The 19,386-nt window shown below is 40.7% G+C and overlaps 1 protein-coding gene across 11 annotated transcripts in view; it reads right to left on the minus strand.

The window, feature by feature from the left end:
* The window catches only part of KDM6A (lysine demethylase 6A), a 212,446-nt gene that overhangs the window by 55,177 nt on the left and 137,883 nt on the right, over positions 1-19,386 (minus strand). For all 11 annotated transcript variants that reach the window (XM_089665149.1, XM_089665148.1, XM_089665146.1 and 8 more), the window contains one exon: positions 13,001-13,782. In XM_089665149.1, coding sequence (XP_089521275.1) covers positions 13,001-13,782 — 782 coding nt within the window. The remainder of the gene's footprint in view (positions 1-13,000; positions 13,783-19,386) is intronic.

A 19,386-nucleotide genomic window follows, 5' to 3' on the forward strand; every position in this document is an offset into this window, starting at 1 on the left:
TTGGCACACTCGGGATAAGTAGGAGCATGCTTCTCTTAAAACGTTAAATTAGAAATACGCCTTCAAATTAAAAAAGGTATGTGCTGCAGTCATAAATCATATCTACGACTGAAGTATCTGTTGAGCCTGCCAGAGACACTCACATTGTGCAGCTACCTGTGATAGTGTGGCAAGGATGCTGCACTGTTCCAGAATTTAGGGCAGAATCGCCACTTTTATGCCTGTATGCATTACAGTAGGGTGGAAAAAAAAGTTGCAAGGCACAAGACTATCAGCACTGTCACTGCTGATTCACATCAAGCCTGTAGTTTGTCAGTCAACACCTTACCACACCCAGTCCTGCCCAATGCTTTCTGACTGACAGCACTAACCGCGCTGCTGAACACTACCCACTGTAATCTGCAGTGTCTAGGAGGTGGAGCGTGGTAGACACAAGTATGGAAGGATTCGGCTCAGTAACCATTTTTCCATAGAGAATGGACATATGAACCTCTTCTCCAGTTACACTTAAAATTTAAAGATTTTAAATACATTAAAAAGGGTTGAATCTTTTCATAATTGCTACAGAAGGTGTGCAGTTCTGGGACCTTTACCAATGTAGCCATTGAAAAACAATGGAGATAACTGGCTGATTAAGCATAATTTTGCTCTGCAGAATCTAAACTTGATTATCCCTTAATGTTATTAAGATAACATTATTTATGACACTTGCGCCTTCTGTAACTGCTGAATTTTGATTTGGAGATATATACGTTTTTTTTTATTACAGTACAAAAAGAAATTGGGGCATAGATAATTTCTAGCCACCAGGTGGCACTGCACAGTTCGTCTTTTGATCCATGTCCATTTCTTTACTGTTTACAAGATTTGAAAAGGGCAGTTCCAATACATTTCTGAAACAAAAACATGTAATTAAATTTATAAGAGTTAACCTGGGGAATATGCTTGTATAAATACATTATCCATCTCGGTATCAAATAGGTGACAATCTGGAATCCAGTGCGGATGCTTTGCAGCCTAAAAGACACCCTCTTTTTAAAATGAAAAACATTTGCAAGAAAGGTTACTCGATATGATCAATTCAGTGAGCCAACGTTGCATCCCGCAAGACAAGTTACTGAATGATGAATAAAATGTAAAAACATGAATCAAAGATGAACAGCTGTATTGTGCAACCACATTTTATCTTTAGCATTGGTCTCCAAAATGCGACCATTTGCTTGCTTTTATCTGGCCCTTGGGACATTATTCCCTCCAGTGTCAGCAACAGTGGGGCCTAGTTACTGCCACTCAGCTGTGAAGCACTCACACTGGGCTCAATATTGTGGGTTCTTATAAATAAAAACAAGAATGCAAAACTAGCGAACTAGAACTGTAGGCCATCTACTGCTGCTGATCCTAAAGATGTGGTGTGAGTCAATTTTGCGTGTTACACAACGCTCCATTAAAACTTATGCAAATGAAATGGTGCATGCTCATTTTTACGCATCGTGTTTAGGGCAGCCCATTCATTTCAATAGGCTGCCCCCTATGAGTGAAACTCAAAGGAAGTGCATAATCCATTTTTAAATTGCCCTGCAGAAAAATGCTTAGTATGTGTGTGCACGAAAGCAGATAGGTTAGCAATGTGCATTGGACTGCCATTAAGAATGGTACCAATGTGCACCTGCAAAAGGGATGTGGCTTTTTTTGCATACATCCCCACAATGCACAAATGTGAATCTAGACTAAAGCCATAGTTGCATTTTATCACTTCCAGACTGCCAATCAACATCATTCACATTTGTTAAAACAGAAAGCGGATGGAGATGTACACACAGCAACGTTAGCTTTGCCTTGCATAGTGGCATGAAAAACATGCTGTCTACAGAGTTCAGTTTGCCTCCATTCCCTTCAGTTGAATTGCTCCTTACTAAAAAGCTTAATTGGCGAGTAACAAAAAAAACAATTTTTATCTTACATTGAGTGACTGACACAGCTTTTCCTTGACCGCAGGGATGTACCAAAGCAGTGCCTCATTGAGGGGTGGGTAACCAGAGGAAGAACATGCAACACCACCCAAGAACCCCACAGAGAGGAAAAAATAAGAATTCAAAAAGCCACCTGCAAAGACTCTCCTTGATCTAGCCTGCCTGCCAGTTTTCTATGTTCGGAATGTAAACAGCGGAGGGAGCAGAAATGCAATGTTTCGTGTGAGAATGTGTTAGGCCTTCAGCACCGCAGCCAAAATCATCCTGCCCTGGTGATTGACATAGGTCACATAGGTGACATCACTTGACTGGATCCTGACCTGGCACCCATGAAGGAGCTCCGTCCAATGAGTTAGATACAGATGAATCGCCCATGGCTCCAAAACATCAATAGGTAGCCAAGACTCCATCGGCATTCCAACTGCCCTCGGCTGACCGCCAAGAACTACCCCCCCAGCCAGACAAGCAGGTGTCTGTTTTGACTACCATCCACTGTAGAGGAAGAAATGATTTCTTGGCGCGAAGAAATAGAGATAGAAGTCACCAGATGAGGGAAGCACCGACTGTCCCATGTTGATCTGGATTATCTAATGACAAAGAGGACTTGTCCCACTTGGATGAGAGTTTCTTCTGCAGGACACTCATGTAGAACTGCGTATACAGGATTGCCTCAAAGGTGGATATCATGAGGCCCAGGAGCCTGCATGCAAAATTGCAAAGACGACCACCTGCAGGACAATAACTGAGCAGCAGTACGGAGTTTTTGTAGCTTGCACAGTGGGAGGAACATCTTGGCCTGCACCAAGTCAAGAATCAGGCCCAGATATTCCAAGTGTCTGTTCAGGGTCAGAGCAGACTTCTTGAAGTTCCGAACCCAATTCAACTCCTGCTGAGTGTGCATGGTGACCACCACATTGTGTGTGTGTGTGTGTGTGTGTGTGGGGGGGGGGGGGGGGGGGGGGTAAAAGACAAGCCCAGTAGTATTTTGGCTCTATTTGAACACACACAACCTTGGGGAAATAAAGAGAAAACAGAGCCCCTAAAACAGCCAAAGGCCTCCATTAATCACTCCCAACAAGTAAGTCTTTAGAAAACAGGGCAGACCAAACTGGCACAGTTCTCGTGTCAAGAATCTCAGTAAGGAATCCTAAGATGTACTGGCCTGAATGGAAACTTTTAATTCTGCTTTAACTGGAAATCAAGATAGGTTGTGACTGATGACCACAGGACGATAGCAGAGAGAGCATCAGTATACCACAAGGTAAAAAAAAAAAAAATTGTGAGTAGGCAGGATCATTCCATGTCTTTACTGCAATAAAACACTCTATGCCAGTTTGAACATTTCTTTAGAATAGACAGCTGATCATCCCTTGGTGGTAGATAAATGAAATCCAGCACATGCACAGTTAAAGTCATCCAGTGGTAGCTAGTCAAGATTGCAAACCCATTAGCACAGAAGCCAATGGGTAGAATGGTTTGACACCAGTCCACGAGCGTGTGCAATTGTAAAGCATGACATGTTGTGTATCTATTTACTCATCTTAACATCTTTCATTTTTCAAAACAAATTGGGGTATATATTGTGGGTTTTTTTTTTAATCAGTAAAGTTTATTTTTTTCCAAAAAATATATATTGTTAAAAAAAATGTCCGTTTCGGTTTTCGGCTAAGTGCATCCTGAATTTTCGGTTCCGGCACCAGAATTTTTATTTCGGTGCACCACTAAAGAAATGGGCTATTTTTTTTCATCTTCAAACACGTTAAAAAGCTGCATTTTGGCTAGAAAACTACTTAAAAATCCAAGCAATATATATTTTCTGAAAGCAGAGGCCCTGTAGAATAAATGGGAGCAGCTGCAATTTTTAAAATCAAATATCTGCACACTTTTTCAAGAGAAAAAAAAAAAAACAAAAAAACCCACTAAATTTAATTTTAGTGGACACAGTAAATTACATATTTTTGGGGCAAAATATTACCCACTGGCACCCCGTGATTACCGAGCATCGCCGACGGAGAGGAAGATTGTTTTGTTTATAAACAATCTTCCTTCCTGTCAGCTCGAGCACACTGCTCGGGATGGCTGTGCACAGTACAGCCATCCCGATCAGTGTGCTTACAGTAAAGAACACCCCGCCCCCTAGTAAAAACACTCCCAGGACACAGTTAAACCTTTGATCGCTCCTCACATTGACCCCTTCCTGCCCAGTGCTATTAATACAGTGTCATTGTTTTTTATACAAAACAGTAATATATTACGAAACCATTGCCTATTATTGTAACCTGGTAAACATTCAATAAAAAAATTAAAGTTAAAAAAAAAAAAAAATTTGCAATACAGACACCTGATGCCGAAAAGCCAGGGGACGCACCAACAGATCTAGTAGAATGAACCCTTTACCAGTAAGGGAGGCAATTATCTTTTGCTGAGGAGGCCCAAACACAACCTGACAGATCCAACTAGCAAGTAGATAGAGATTGCAGGCAGACCCCTGCGAGACCCTTCAAAAGCATAAAGAGAATCTTTTCTTGAATAACAGCTCAAACCACATGTAGAGAGTGAAGCAACACCTCCCGAGGGTGCTTCAAAGTAGGACAAATAGAAGGAAGCACTGTCCTGATTGAGGTGAAAAGACGATACTAACAAGTTAGGAGGATACTTAGACCGAAGGACAACTTTGTCCTTTTGCACAACCAGGAAGGGTTCCCTATAAGATAAGGCAGCCATCTCCAACACGCTCCTAGTAAAGGTGATAACGATTAGATAAAAAAAAAAAAAACGTGCGATTAAGGACAAAGATATATTCTTAATGGGTTCAGATGGTCTGGTAACAGTTATAGAATATGCGGAAGATGCCAGGTTCTTCCTGTCCGGTTTGGGGCCATGAGTATCACAGATACTCATTCAGTCTGGATCCAGTGAAGCAGACAAAAAAGGTGAAAAGGCACGCTAATCAGGGAGCACTGATCCCACAGGGTCATCTGCAAAAGCCCTCGCATCCCTTGACTGAGACACAACTGGCTAAAAGAAGATCATATTCAGAGAGTAGTGGTTAATGATTCATACTCTGAATGGTCTAGGGTTGTCAGTGGTGTACCCCAATGTTCAGTGTTGCGACTCTTACTTTTTAATATATTTATAAACGATATAGGGTCTGGGATTAATAATACAGTTTCAGTCTTTGCAGATGACACCAAGCTTTGCTGTGGAATAATGTCCTTAAAGGGTGTCTCCAACTTACCAGCTGACCTCAATGCACTGTTTAATTGGGCAACTATGTGGCAAATGAGGTTTAATGTTGATAAATGTAAGGTTATGCACTTGGGGGCTAAGAATATGCATGCATCATACATACTAGGGGGAGTACAACTGGGGGAATCAATGGTGGAGAAGCATCTGGAAGTTTTTGGTAGATCACAAGCTTAATAATGGCATGCAATGCCAAGCTGCAGTTTCTAAAGCAAGCAAAATCCTCTCTTGTATTCAAAGAGGTATAGACTCCAGAGAGAGAGATATCATATTATCCCTGTACAAATCATTAACACCTCATCTGGAATATGCAGTTCAGTTTTGGGCACCAATTCACAAAAAGAATATTGGGGAACTTGAGAAAGTACCGAGAAGGGCAACCAAACTGATAAGAGGCATGGAGGAGCTCAGCTATAAGGCAAGATTAACGGAATTGAATGAATTCTCTTGAGAAGAGGAGATTAAGGGGGAATATAATCAATATGTATAAATACATCAGTGGTTCATATAGTGAACTCAGTGTACAGTTATTCATCTTAAGGTCATCACAGAAGACAAGGGGGCACTCTTTACGTCTGGAGGAAAAAGATTTAATTTCCAAATACGGAAAGGTTTTTCCACAGTAAGAGCTGTGAAAATGTGGAATAGACTCCCTCAAGAGTTGGTTCTGGCAAGCTCATTAGTTTGCTTTAAAAATGGCCTGGATTCTTTCCTAGATACACAGAATATAACTGGATACTAACATTTATAGGTAAAGTTGATCCAGGGAATATCCGATTGCCTCTTGGGGGATCAGGAAGAAATTTGTTTGCACCTGCAGGAGCAAATTGGATCATGCTTTGCTGCGATTTTTTTTTTTTGCCTTCCTCTGGTTCAACTGTGGGTGTTAGATTATAACTTTTTTTTGTAATGGTTGAACTAGATGGACTTTTGTCTTTTTTCAGCCAGACTATGTAACTTACCACCTTGTGGTTGAATCTTGACACAAGAAGCACCACATACAGTACTGTCATTTGTGGTATATGTGCCAAAACTATTCTGGGTGCAAGGACTGGAAATGCCAGATTGTTTATCTGCCACGTGAAAGATAGTGACTGGCCTCTGCTGATGGGCGCATCCAGAGAATTATGCTTCTTTCACACAGCCATGATGCTGTGTTGTAAGTGTTATGTTATTATCTGGGCATATAGCACCACCTTGAAGGAGATCACCATCATACTGAGGACCTTCATACAAAACTGAACAAAGAGCGGATGACACGACAAGAGAATGTATGTCTGAGATCTGAGTGACAGGATTTTTGATGTTGGAGACAAGGGTCAAGACCTAGGTACTCTAAGTGATGAGTCAGAGTTCATGCACATTTTCTGGAGGTTGAGGATCAAACCAAAGGCCTGCAACAGTGGACCTATCAGCTAAATCTTGTCCAATAGAACACAGGCTGGTAATATATGATCGGTATCCCACAACATGAACACCCTGAGGACAAAGGAAAGACAAGGACAAGGGCCAAGACTTATGATCAACTGAGGGGTCATGGATGGTCCCATGACCAATCACAGAAAGCGTTAATACAGAGGATAAAATAGTGAAATGCAGATAAACTTCTGGCCAGTGATGCCAGGAAACACCCGCTGGGGGAGGCAATGACTAACCTGGCAGATTCCATGTGGAATTTGGATTCTCATTTTTCAGAGCATGTGCTGACCTCTATGGGCAGAAGCACGCTCCTTTGTCAAGCTGAAAGGGCAAAGGCTGAAGACCGTCCATAAAAACATATACACTAAAGGATTTTTACAACTGTTCCACTGATTGTTTAACTTGCCCTTGTGGCGTTCTGTACATAGGAAGCACTATCAGATCACTTAGAGCCAGATTTGGCAAACATCATCGCCTGATAGAAGAAGGGAAAGAAAGTGTCCCTCACCACTTTCTTGAATTTCACCATAAATCTACCGAAGGTTTACAAGTTTGGGTCCTAGAATCTATCTAAACATCTTTCAGTGTTTGCACTGATTATCTTTTCTTTTTTTCTTGTTTACTAAACAAAAGACACTGGTGCAAAACTAAAGCAATGAATAACCACAGCAAAGGCAACTTGGTGTATATGAATAACAAGGCTTCGCCCATATAGGAAGACTGAATGACTCATACTTCCAGGTCCAGGATGACACAAAACCAGGTGACCCCTTGGAGGAAGATGGAAACATGTAGATCCACCGCTCGCCGAGGGCTCGAAGATGGTGTAACAGAGGATCAGAGGAATCTGAAGTGTGGGAAAGCAAGCCAATGGAGAGCCACCCCTGGGGTACAGCCAGTTGGCTATGACAACAGGTTTAAGTGCATGCCTCTTAGTCAGGCCAGGTGACAAACACCGGAAAGAAGTCTTAAATAGATGGGGCCCTGAGAATGAGTCTTCAAAGGAAATCACCCCAATAAAAGCATACATATTAACCTTTACAAATCATGGGAAACAAAAAGGGAGACAAAACATTCCTAGTTTGTATCTTTTTACAATAATCCAATAATTATACAATGAAATGTATCTGACACAAATAAAAGAAAGGGAGGGGAATAAAGGGAACAAAATCAATAAGAGAGACGTTAATATCAGAAATGGTTGAAAATATTAAAATTATAGCATGAATTTCAATCTCTTCATTCAGACAATGGGGGGACAGCGTACCTAATCTATAATCCAAAAAAAGTTTCTCTCTTACATAGTAACACAAATCTCTCATTGTCACCGAGAGAACGGTTTGGGTATGTATTCAATCACTAGTACTGAGAGGGCCCTCAGTGTCCTTCCCGTTGTGGGATTCAAAATGAGGTGGAATACCAAGTTTGTCTTTTCCCTCTTCTATACGTCTACGGTGTTCCCCTACCCTTGTGCGCTTTGTGCATCCGACATAGAGTAGGTTGCAGGAACACCGTAGAAAACATGAACAGTTTCCTTGGTAAAGCACGTGATTAATTGTGAACTTATTGCCCAGTCTGTCAGAGAAGGAAGACTGTCCATGCTGAATAAATTGGCATGTGAGACGTCCATGTCTCTCATATTGGTATATGCCAACCCTATTGTCAAAATAGCATTGGATATCAATCTGTCTGCTGTTATGGGGATTCCTTTGTTTACTGGGTGCAATCAAATTCTTGAGTGTATGGGACCTCTTAAAAACAATTTCTGGGGCTGAAGGAAGATGGGGACCTAAGTAAGATCATAACACAAAATATTTTTTTTCATGATATTACATATGACTTTATAATTTCCATTAAACACTGTGACAAATCTCATGTTGTTATACCTAGGGACTGTGGTGTTACTAGTGGTGGGTGGATAATCTAAAAAGGTCCTATAGGAGTTTAATAGGAGGGCTTCAGGATACCCCTTTTCCTTAAACGTACTGAACAGGACCTTACTTGGTTTGATATAATTCTGAGTTTTGGAGAAGTTTCTCTTTAGCTTGTGAAACTGTCCATATTGTTCTTCCAAGTAGGGTGGAGGCAACTTTTACAATGTAAGTACGAGTTGCCACCAATGGGCTTGGAATAATTCTTGGTTATAACAACCCCATCCTCACGTGTTAATTCTAGATCCAGATAAACTAAACGGATGGGGTCCATGACATGAGTAAAACCTGGCCCAAAATTGCTGTTGTTACAATGTGTTACAAATGCCATGAACACCTCCCTGGTACCCTCCTAGAGCAAAAGCACGTCAAAGTATCTTCCGTAGAAGATTATATGTCTGGTGTAGGGGTTATTGTTTCACATGAACACCTTTTCCCAACAACTCAGTGATATTAGCGTAGCAAGGAGCAAAATTGACAACCATATGTACAAGGCCAATAAAAAAATATGGAATCACTCAATTCTTATGAAAATATTACGGAATCATAAAAAAAAACACCACTACACTATTAGTACTTTGTTGCACCATCTTTGGCTTTTATAACAGTTTGCATCCTTTGAGGCATGGATTTAACCATCAACAAACCATATCAATCCGGCTCCATTTTTCTCTTATTGCAGTTGCCAGATCAACTTTGCAGTTTGGAGCCTTGTCATGGATCATTTTCTACCATAGATTTTCAATTGGATTGTGGTTCAGACTGTTTGCAGGCCATGCCATTGACATTATATGTCTTTCTTGAAGGAATGTTTTCACGGCTTTTGCCCTGTGGCAAGATTCATCACCAAACATCCTTTCAATTGATGGAATAAGGAGTGTCCAAAATCTCAATATAAACTTGTGCATTTAATAAAGATTTAATGACTGTCATCTCCCCTCGTACCTTTACCTGACATGTAACCCCATATCATCAATGATTGTGGAAATTTGCATGTTTTCTTCAGGCAGTCATCTTTATACATTTCATTGGAACGACACCAAACAAAATTTCCAGCATCACCCTGGCAAATGCAGATTCATGATTCATCACTGAATATCACTCTCATCCAGTCATCCACAGTCCATGATTGCTTTTCTTTAGCCCACTGTAACCTTGTTTTATTCTGTTTAGGTGTTGATTGTTTTCGTTTGGCTTTTCTGCATGTAAATCCCATTTCCATTAGGCGATGTCTTACAGTTCGATCAGACCCATGTTGGAGCCATGATTCATGTCAATCAGCTTGGTGCAACAGCTCACCAAGGTGTGCAAGCACTCTTTTTTTTTTTTTAACTGCAAACTGCAGATCTCATCTGACGCAGATGTTTGTTTTAGAACTGCAAAGTAGATGGTGAATCCATATTTTCCTCAGAATTTAGGAATTCCATATATTTTTACCTCTCCTTGATCTGCAAAAAGTTTGCAATTGACTAGTTTTTTTTTTTTTTTTTTTAAGTATTTCTTAAAAGCAGAAGGTTGGCAGAAGGAAAATAGCTTTGAGACATGTCTGATTGTTTTTTTTTTTTCTACACAATTAAAACAATTGAATGAACATTTTCCAAGAGTGGTGATTCCATACTTTTTGCCAGGGGTTGCATTTTGAACTAGATCTTATTGAGCAGTGCGCGCATTGCTACAAAATACCAGGTTTGGCATTACTTTTTTGGCAAATGCAGCATGCTTTATCCTGCTATCTGAACCGCTTTTACCTTTTTACAAGACCATGTAAATGTAACAAGAGCACATATAAAGCAAAGTGGGTTTTTTTTGTTTCTTTTTAAAGCATGCTGTGGGCAACATTGGAAAAGTGGTTTGCACCTGTGCCTGGTAGCACTGAGGTCATTGGATCGAACCCCAATCATGACACTACCTACCTGGAGTTTGCATGTTCTTCTTGTGCTTGTGTGGGTTTCCGCTGGGTACTCTGATTTCCTCCCACACACCAAAGACACACTGGTAGGCTAATAGACAAGGGGTAGGTAAAATGAGTATAGGAAAGAATTGCCCCCCTTTAAAATAATCACATTTTGTTGCTTTGCAGCCTGAAATGAAGACAGACGCAGTTTGTTTTATCCATCTATATTTATTCAGTGCAACGTTTAACATCCAAGTGAAAGATATAGCACAAACATGTCAGAAGAAAAACAAAAATTCAAAAACAATCAGGTGGAAAAAGGATCAAACCCTTGTGTCAGTATTTTTTGTTGAATCACTTTTTTTCCTTTAATTACAGCCTTTAGTCTGTTTTGATATGTCTCTACTAACTTTGCACATCTAGACTTTGCAATATTTGCCCACTCTTCTTTGCAGAACTGCTCAAGTTCAGTTAAATTTGATGGTGACAGTTTGTGGACTGCAGTCTGCTCTGCCTAGGCTATGCAAGGACATTCACTTTTTTCTCCTTCAACCACTGTGATCATTTTTGCTGTGTGCTTTGGGTCACTGTCATGTTGGAAGATAAACACCTTCCCATTGACCACTTTCTGGCAGAGGGCAGCAGATTTTCCTCAAGGATTTGACGGTATTTTACCCAATCCATTTTTCCTTCTATCCTGACAAGTGCTCCAGTCCCTGCTACAGAGAAACAACTTCATGCTTTACTGTAGGCATAGTGTTATTTGGACGGTGAGCAGCTGTACTGGATTTCTGCCAGACATATCTTTCAGTGTTGAGGCTGAATAGTTCAATCAATTCATCTGACCAGAACACCTTTTTCCATGTCCCCTCAGAATCCTCAATGTGTGTTTTGGCAAAGCTCGGTCGTGATTGCATGTAGCCTTTCTTGAGGAGTTGCTTTTTTCTTGCAACCATCCTATACAAGACACATGCACACAATTCTAGCAACTGCTTCTGGGTTGCTGTAGACTTCTTGGTAGCCTCTCTGACCAGTTTCCTAATGTACCAAATAACTTCCACTGCTTGATAATAGACTTAACTGCGCTTCTAGGCATTGATAAAGCTTTTGACATGTTTTTTAATCCATCTCCTGACTTGTGTCTGTCCACAACTTTATCCCGGAAAACTTTTCACAGTGCCTTCGCCACCCATAGTTTATGGTTTGCTTCAGCTGCACTAGTAATGCTCCAGGAAAGCTCTTTTTATTCTGAGCTAATCAAAATGACCAGAGCTGATCACAGTTGAAAGTCAAATGGCTTTATGTGCCATTGAGAAGGTGATTACCTACACCTGATTGAGTTTACAAGTCATTTTTAGGAGGGGGTGATCCTTTTTCCAACTCAGTGATTGTGTTTTGAATTATTTACATTTTTTTCTGACATGGTGTTCTATCTCACTTGGATGCTATAAGTTGCACTGAGTAAATACAGATGGATAAAACAAAAACTATGTGTCTTCATTTCAGGCTTCAAAACAACAAAATGTGATTTTAAAAAGGGGGCTGATTCCTTTCATTACCCACTGTATATGTATGATTGTGATTTAAGAACCTTAAGAATGTAAGCTCCTTGAGGGCACGGACTGATGTGAATGTACAACATATATGTAAAGTGCTATGTAAATTGTCAACACTTTATAAAACACCAATATTAAATGCTATATTTGACTTGCATACCAACCACTGTTATTATGAAAACCGTTTCAGAATAGCGTTTGCAAAAATATATACAGTATGTCCCCTATGAATGCTGAAATTGCAAACTTTCCAAGATGTGAACATGTCCAATCATATAAAGTGGAGTACATACACTCAGTTTTTTTTTTTTCCATTCAACCCACTGGGCTGAACAAAAAACAAAAAAAACAAAAAATGACAGATCGCCATATCAACACATGCATTGTTGATGTGGCGATCTCCCCCGCTGTGCCTTTGTATTCTGACAGGGGAACTTCCTGCTGCCAGAACACACTGATCAGTGCTCACAGCCATTGGTTGCAAGAGCTGACTTTGTTGGACTTACGAATGAGCTCTTGGTATGGAACTCATTCATATGTAGGGGACTTACTGTATATTCAAGATGCCATATGAGATCATTACATATTACACTGCTTCCTGCTTAGTACTGCACAATGACTAAGCTACATTTCTGCTCTATGGAAATCTGAGTCTGGTATGATCTCTACAAAACAAATGCTCTAACATGAAATGAGCATATCTTAACAGTCATTAAGACAGGATTCTTGTACAAATGCCAAATAACTACTAAGGGGAGGCTACAAACAGACATTTGAAATGCAGTAAATCATATGGAAAACCAGCAGAAAGTTAAAATTATGCTAAAAATGACAGTGCATAAATATTAAAAGAATTTAAACATGTACTTACTGAATATGCACGTTTGTGTACTTTAAAACACTGCAATGTAGTCTCAAAGTCCATCAAGGGGTTTTGATGAGACAAAAGTTAATGTTTTATAGTGAGAAAACACGGACACTTACCGGCATGCTTTCAAAACTTCTGTTGAGCTAGGGTATATGGAAACTGACATGGATGGTATAGTCTGAGGGCTTTGTTTGTGGCTAATTATAGCTGGGTCCTTCTTTTTAGGGCTTTGAGAGTCTTCCATACCCTCCCCATTGACTGTATCAAGTCCACTATGGGGGCTGTTAAGGCTGATAACACTGTTGGTCATTGTCTGTTCAGTAGATTTTGGAGAAGGTGTCGCTGTGGAAATGGCTGAAGATGGGGAGGAGGCAACAGAATTCTCAGTTTTTGTATGAACAGCTGGATGAATGTTGTTGACTTTGTCACAGGTTCCAGTACCCACATTGTTATTGGCTTTTCCCATCAACAAGGCAGAGAGCTGAGGATTGTCTGAACTAAGTAAACCTGGTGACTTAGAATCTCCATGGCTAGGGCTAGGAACAGTATCTGCCGTCACCTGATGGACATGATTAGGAAGTCCCTCTACACCGGCAGTACTGTTAGGTGTCCCTTCAGAAAGCCTGCTTGTTTCAGGCACTGTTCCATTTCCTGAAGGCTTGCTCTCTTTGGTTAAAGTAATGCCTTGTTGTCCACCTGAGGTAGCAGTGTGAGAGGAGAGGTGATTGAGAGCAGCCCCCTGTGTTACTGAATTGCTAGGCATGGTAAGATGTCCAACCTGATTTTGATTTTGAATACCAGTGCCAGCTGCTTGGAGATGCTGGGAAGGCCCAGTGGAAGAAATAGGTCGTTCACCATTAGGACCTGCCAAATGTGAATTCTGACCTTTATGAAGCCCCTGAAAGTGATGCAAAAACACATGTATTAGAACTTTAATATTTAATAGCATTACAAAAAAAAACATTTCTAACCCATATTGTGATTTTGAAAATGGTAATTTTAAACTTGTGTGAACTGCATGATAATGTCCTATGTACAACATATAAGGTGGGGGGTGGGGAGGCTTACAGACAATCCAGTGGCCACAGCCACCAGGCCTGTGTATAAAACATTACAAGCAGATTGCTTCCACACACCCCTGGTAGCAGCTCCCACACCCGTCACTTTCCCTGGCTAGAATAGCTGGGGAGAAATGTGGAAGCCAGAGGAGACATGCAGGGTCTTTTAGACCCTGCATGTCTCATGAAGGAGAGCCTGTCCTCTAACAATTATCACATAGGGGACTTTCTATCCCCTATGTGATGAAAAAAAAAAAAAAAAAGTTACATGCAAGTACATAACCTGAACTTAGACACATTGTGATACATGTTACATATTGCCATGCACGCTGGAGTCAGAGCAATAATTCTAGCACAAGAACTCCTCCATAAAAACCAAACTGATGACATGTAGGGGCTTTTGAAGCGTTGCCTATAGAAAATATAACTTACTGACTTTTGTCGCCATTTCACGGGTGCACACAAATGTAAGGTTTGACATGTTGGGCATCCATTTATCTGGTGCAACCTCGTCTTTTATATTTTAGCAAAAATTTTGTTAATTTAATGCATTGGCTTGCCCTAAAATTCACTTTAGTGTATTTTTTACAGACATTTTGTGTTTCTTAGACCTGTGACAAATTGTTTTCAGAAAATATGTTTGGGGGTTTTGTGTAATCTTTGGCCTAAAATGTTTTTTTTTTTTTTTTTTTAAATGTGTGCAAAAAAAAAACAAAAACAAAAAAAAAATGCTCCAGTAGTAAAGCCGGTTTCTCAGGAAGGGAGAAGAGGTCCAGCACCTACAGACACTAGCTTTTTGACTCACATACCAGGGGGTAGGAGGGTGTATCCTAAAAAGCTTGCCACTGTCCAATCACCTGAAAGTATAAAGCTATAATCTATGGTGTGTGAATAGCATTGCCTGTGTTCTTTACAGCATGATTAACCATTTGCCCTCCGGAAGATTTAACCCCCCCACCTTAATGACTGGGCCATTTTTAGCTATTCGATACTGTTATTTCAACTGGTAATTGCGCGGTTATGCAATGCTGTACCCAAATGAAATTTATGTCCTTTTTTTCCCCCACACAAATAGGCTTTCAAAGGGCATATTTCTCATATACTGATGGTGCTTCTAATATCCTGACATTTCAAAGCCAACATTAGAAGCTTCTGTCACACATCACCCACTCTTCTAACTACTTGAAGACCAAGCCTTTTCTTCTTTTTTTTTTTTTATTCTTTATTTAGGAAGACAATGTGCACATACAAGGAGTACCATCACACAATAAACAAAGAAGATCCACATACATTTCGGAAACCGTTATATGTGCCGTAAGGCACAACAGTTCACAGAGATCCTAAGATCAGGAGTAATAGGCCATATACATCCCATCTGCTACATAACTAATGTAAGGCCACTCATACAGGAAAAGTCTAACACAAGGGAAGGGGGAAAAAAAAAAGGAAAAATAACGTGGAACACCACTAATCTTCTTATCTCACGGGGGGGGGGGGGGATATGGGACCAGAGAGAAAGGACAGAGTGGGGGCTCACAGAGAGAACCGGAGGCAGAACTGGGGGGTGGAGGGGCAGAGTAGCACAGGGCCCTCCGCTCCTTCTACTCCCCCCAAATACCAATCAAATGGTTCGGCAACTAATTTGCCAAATGTGACTTCGAGGAGGACTCGACCCCCCCCGAAGGAGGTGGGCGCCTCATCCCGATATTGCACCGAGCAAGTATACATTGTCCAAGGCTGCCACGTGTCCCGAAAACATCTTCTTTATTATTAAGGGAGGCAGTAAGGCTTTCCATTGAATTAATTTCATTCAACTTCGCAAACCAATGACCCATGGTCAGAGAAGAGGTTTGCTTCCACAAATCCGGAATGCTTCCCCTTGCCGCATTCAAAAGATGAACTGTCAAGGAGCGCCTATAGCGACGTAGCAGTACCGAGTAGAGATGAAAGAGGTAGGCCAATGGGTCTGTTTCCATATCAACGGAGGTCAGCTGTAAGTCTAAGTTCCTCACTCCCCTTCAGAACTGAGTCAGCAGAGAACATTGCCAGAAGATATGCAGTAAAGTACCTTCCTCCCTCTGACACCACCAACAGAAACTGAAGACTGAAGGGTAGAATTTGTTCAATAGTACCGGGACCCTATACCACCTGGACAGAAGTTTGTATCCCTGCTCTTGGAAATGATTAGCTATTGAGGATTTTGGAGCTAATTGAATGATCCAGTTCACTTTTTCTTTTGAAAAGGACATCTGCAGGTCAGCCTCCCATTTCGCACGTAGGAAGGGAAAAAAGTCTCCCCCAGTGTGATCAACATTTTGTACAGTACTGACAGAGACCAAGCCATTTCTGACACTTCATTTACTTGAAAATTATTTTCAACCCCAAACATATTTTTTAAAGCAGAGGTCCTAGAGAATAAAACGTCAGGTGTTTATATTTTTTCCAAAAAACCTGACAAAAAATTTCCTTTTTAGAATCTGAATGCACAAAAACACAATATATTGCCCAATTGTTTGATAAAATATAAAAGATGTTACGCTGAGTAAATGGATACCAAACATGACATGCTTTAAAATTGCACACACCCATGCAATAAAGTCAAATTAAGTAAATTTTTAATATCCATAGTCAACAGTTTAAAAGCCTTTACAGTTCACCATTTTAGATTTACACAGGAGGTCTAGTGGTAGAATTACTGCCCTTGATGTGATGGGACCACCGCTTGTGTTTGCCTTTGCAAGCAAGCACAGGGATGGGGCTGAATTTTTTTTTTAATATTTATTTTGCTTTATTTTTTTAAATTATTTTTACGCTGTCCCTTTATTTTTTTTTTTATTACTTTTATTGTTATCACAGGGAATTAATCCTCGGGACTAATCCTCCTAACACGGTTTTTGGGGACACTATACAAAGGAGGCACTAGTATAGTTTTGCTCGTGATCAATATATTGATCTGTACAAACACAATACTAGTAATGGCAGTGATCAGTGGCCTATAATGTGAGTGCGATAGAGTGAGGGCAATCGAATACTAGCTGACCCTGACACTATCTGATGCCGCTAGTGGCAGTAATACAGTGATCGGTGAAACAGTCTACAGACACTGTACCAATGGCACTGGCTGGGTGATCAAAGGATTAATGGGGTGATCAAGTTAAACGTGCTAATCTAATGTGTGTATAAAATGTATTGCTTTTACTCAGTGCTATGTTCGTAGTTCTCTCCCTGGATGGCATAGGGGGCAGTGGGGGCACACACACCCAGGAATAGAAAGCGATGCAAGATTACGTCGATTTGCCCAGAGCCGCCGCCGCCCGCCCACCCGCACATTGTTATAAGTACAAGTAGTGTAAAAAAAAGTATTAAAAATATATTTTTTTTTTACACTTTCGGGGGGGAGGGGGGTGATCAGGGATTTTTTTTTTTTTTTTTTTACACTTTGCATTGCATGAGCATCCCCAGGTGACACTACTACAGTGGTTACTACAGTGGGCTGTTTTCCTGTGTGCATGGCTTACAGTGTAAGTACGCTGCTTATTTGCTCTGCTATGCAGAGCAATACAAAGCAATGTGCTGGAGCTGACAGGGGAGAGATCTGTATTGTTTACATACAGACCTTTCTCCCATCAGTGATACTCGGTGATTGGTTATTGCCGGTGATCGACAGCTGAAGCGCGCACCTCCTAACCGGAAATTATAAATCATGTATATACACACACATGTGATTTTACACAGCCGTACCGCCTTGTAGCAGTATTTTTGTTATAGGCCGGTGGGCAAGCAGTTAATTACAGCCTTTAGTCTGTTTTGATATGGCTCTACTACCTTTGCACATCTAGACTTTGCAATATTTGCCCACTCTTCTTTGCAGAACTGCTCAAGTTCAGTTAAATTTGATGGTGACTGTTTGTTGACTGCAGTCTTCAAATCATTCCAAAGATTTTCAATGAGGTTTAAGTCTGGGCTCTGACTAGGCCATGTAAAGACATTCACCTCTTTCTCCTTCAACCACTGTGTGATCATTTTTGCTCTGTGCTCTGGGTCATATTCATGTTGGAAAGTAAACCACCTGCCCACTGACAACATTCTGGCAGAGGGCAACAGATTTTCCTCCAGAATTTGACAGTATTTTGCCCCATCCATTCTGCCAAGCGCCCCAGTCCCTGCTGCAGAAGAGAAACCCCCTCCCTGAAAACAGGATATTACCACCTCCATGCTTTACTGCAAGAATGGTGTGCTATTCGGATGGTGAGCTGTTTTGGATTTCTGCCACAGATTTCGTTTAGTGTTGAGGCCAAATAACTCAATTTTAGTCTCATCTGACATTAACACTTTTTTCCACGTGGCCCCGGAATCTTCAAGGTGCGTTTTGGCAAAGTTCAGTCGTGACTGTATGTGGCCTTTCTTGAGAAGTGGCTTTTTTTCTTACAAACCTCCCATACAAGCCACATTTGTGGGGAATTTGCACAGTCATGCAAATGCTGTACCCAAATGAAATTTATGTCCTTTTTCCCCACAAATGGAGCTTTCTTTTGGTGGCATTTGATCACCTCTGCAGTTTTTACTTTTTGTGCTATGAACAAAAAAAGTCTGAAAATTTTGAAAAAAAAACATATCCAATAAAACATTTTAAAAATAATTTTTCTTCATACATTTAGACCAAAATATTTTCTGCTACATATTTTTGGTAAAAAAAAAAAAATCCCAATAAGTGTATATGGATTAGTTTGCTCAAAATCTATAGCGTCTGCAAACTATATACTGGAATTTTTTTTTATACTAGTAATGGCAGCGAACAGCGACTTACAGCAGGACTGCGATACTGCGGCAGACATTTTTACACTGACATTTTGTGGAAACCAGTGACACTATTACAGTGATCAGTGCTAAAACTATGCACTGACACTGTACTAATGACTCTGGCTGGGAAGGGGTAAACATCCATAGCCATAGCTCTGTTCTTGCTTCCTGACAATCTGCAGGTGCAGACAAGCTCGCCGGGACGTGGCAGATCGTTTTGTGCTGTGACAGTTCACAGCTGAAAATCTCCTCAGGCCGTGGCACGAACCCCCGTGTGGCGGAAGTGCAAAATAATGCCTGCTATAGGGCATAAGGCAAGTGGTTAATAATAGACTTCACTGTGCTTCTAAGCATTGATACAGCTTTTGACATTTTTTTTATATCAATCTCCTGACTTGTGCTTTGCCACCCATAGTTGTTTGCTTCAGTTGCACTAAAAGGGACTGAAATGCTCCAGGAAAGCTCATTTCAGGCTGAGGTAATCAAAATGACCACAGCTGATCACAGTTGAAAGTCAAATGGTTTTGTATGCCATTGAAAAGGTGATTATCTACACCTGATTAAGTTTACAAATCATTTTTAGGAGGGGGTGATCCTTTTTTCAACTCAGTGATTCTGTTTAATTTTTTCCTAACGTGCTGGTG

This window comes from Staurois parvus, unplaced genomic scaffold, assembly GCF_062004578.1.
Source record: "Staurois parvus isolate SC_StPar_1 unplaced genomic scaffold, SC_StPar_1.0 ptg002140l, whole genome shotgun sequence".
Lineage (NCBI taxonomy): Eukaryota > Metazoa > Chordata > Amphibia > Anura > Ranidae > Staurois > Staurois parvus.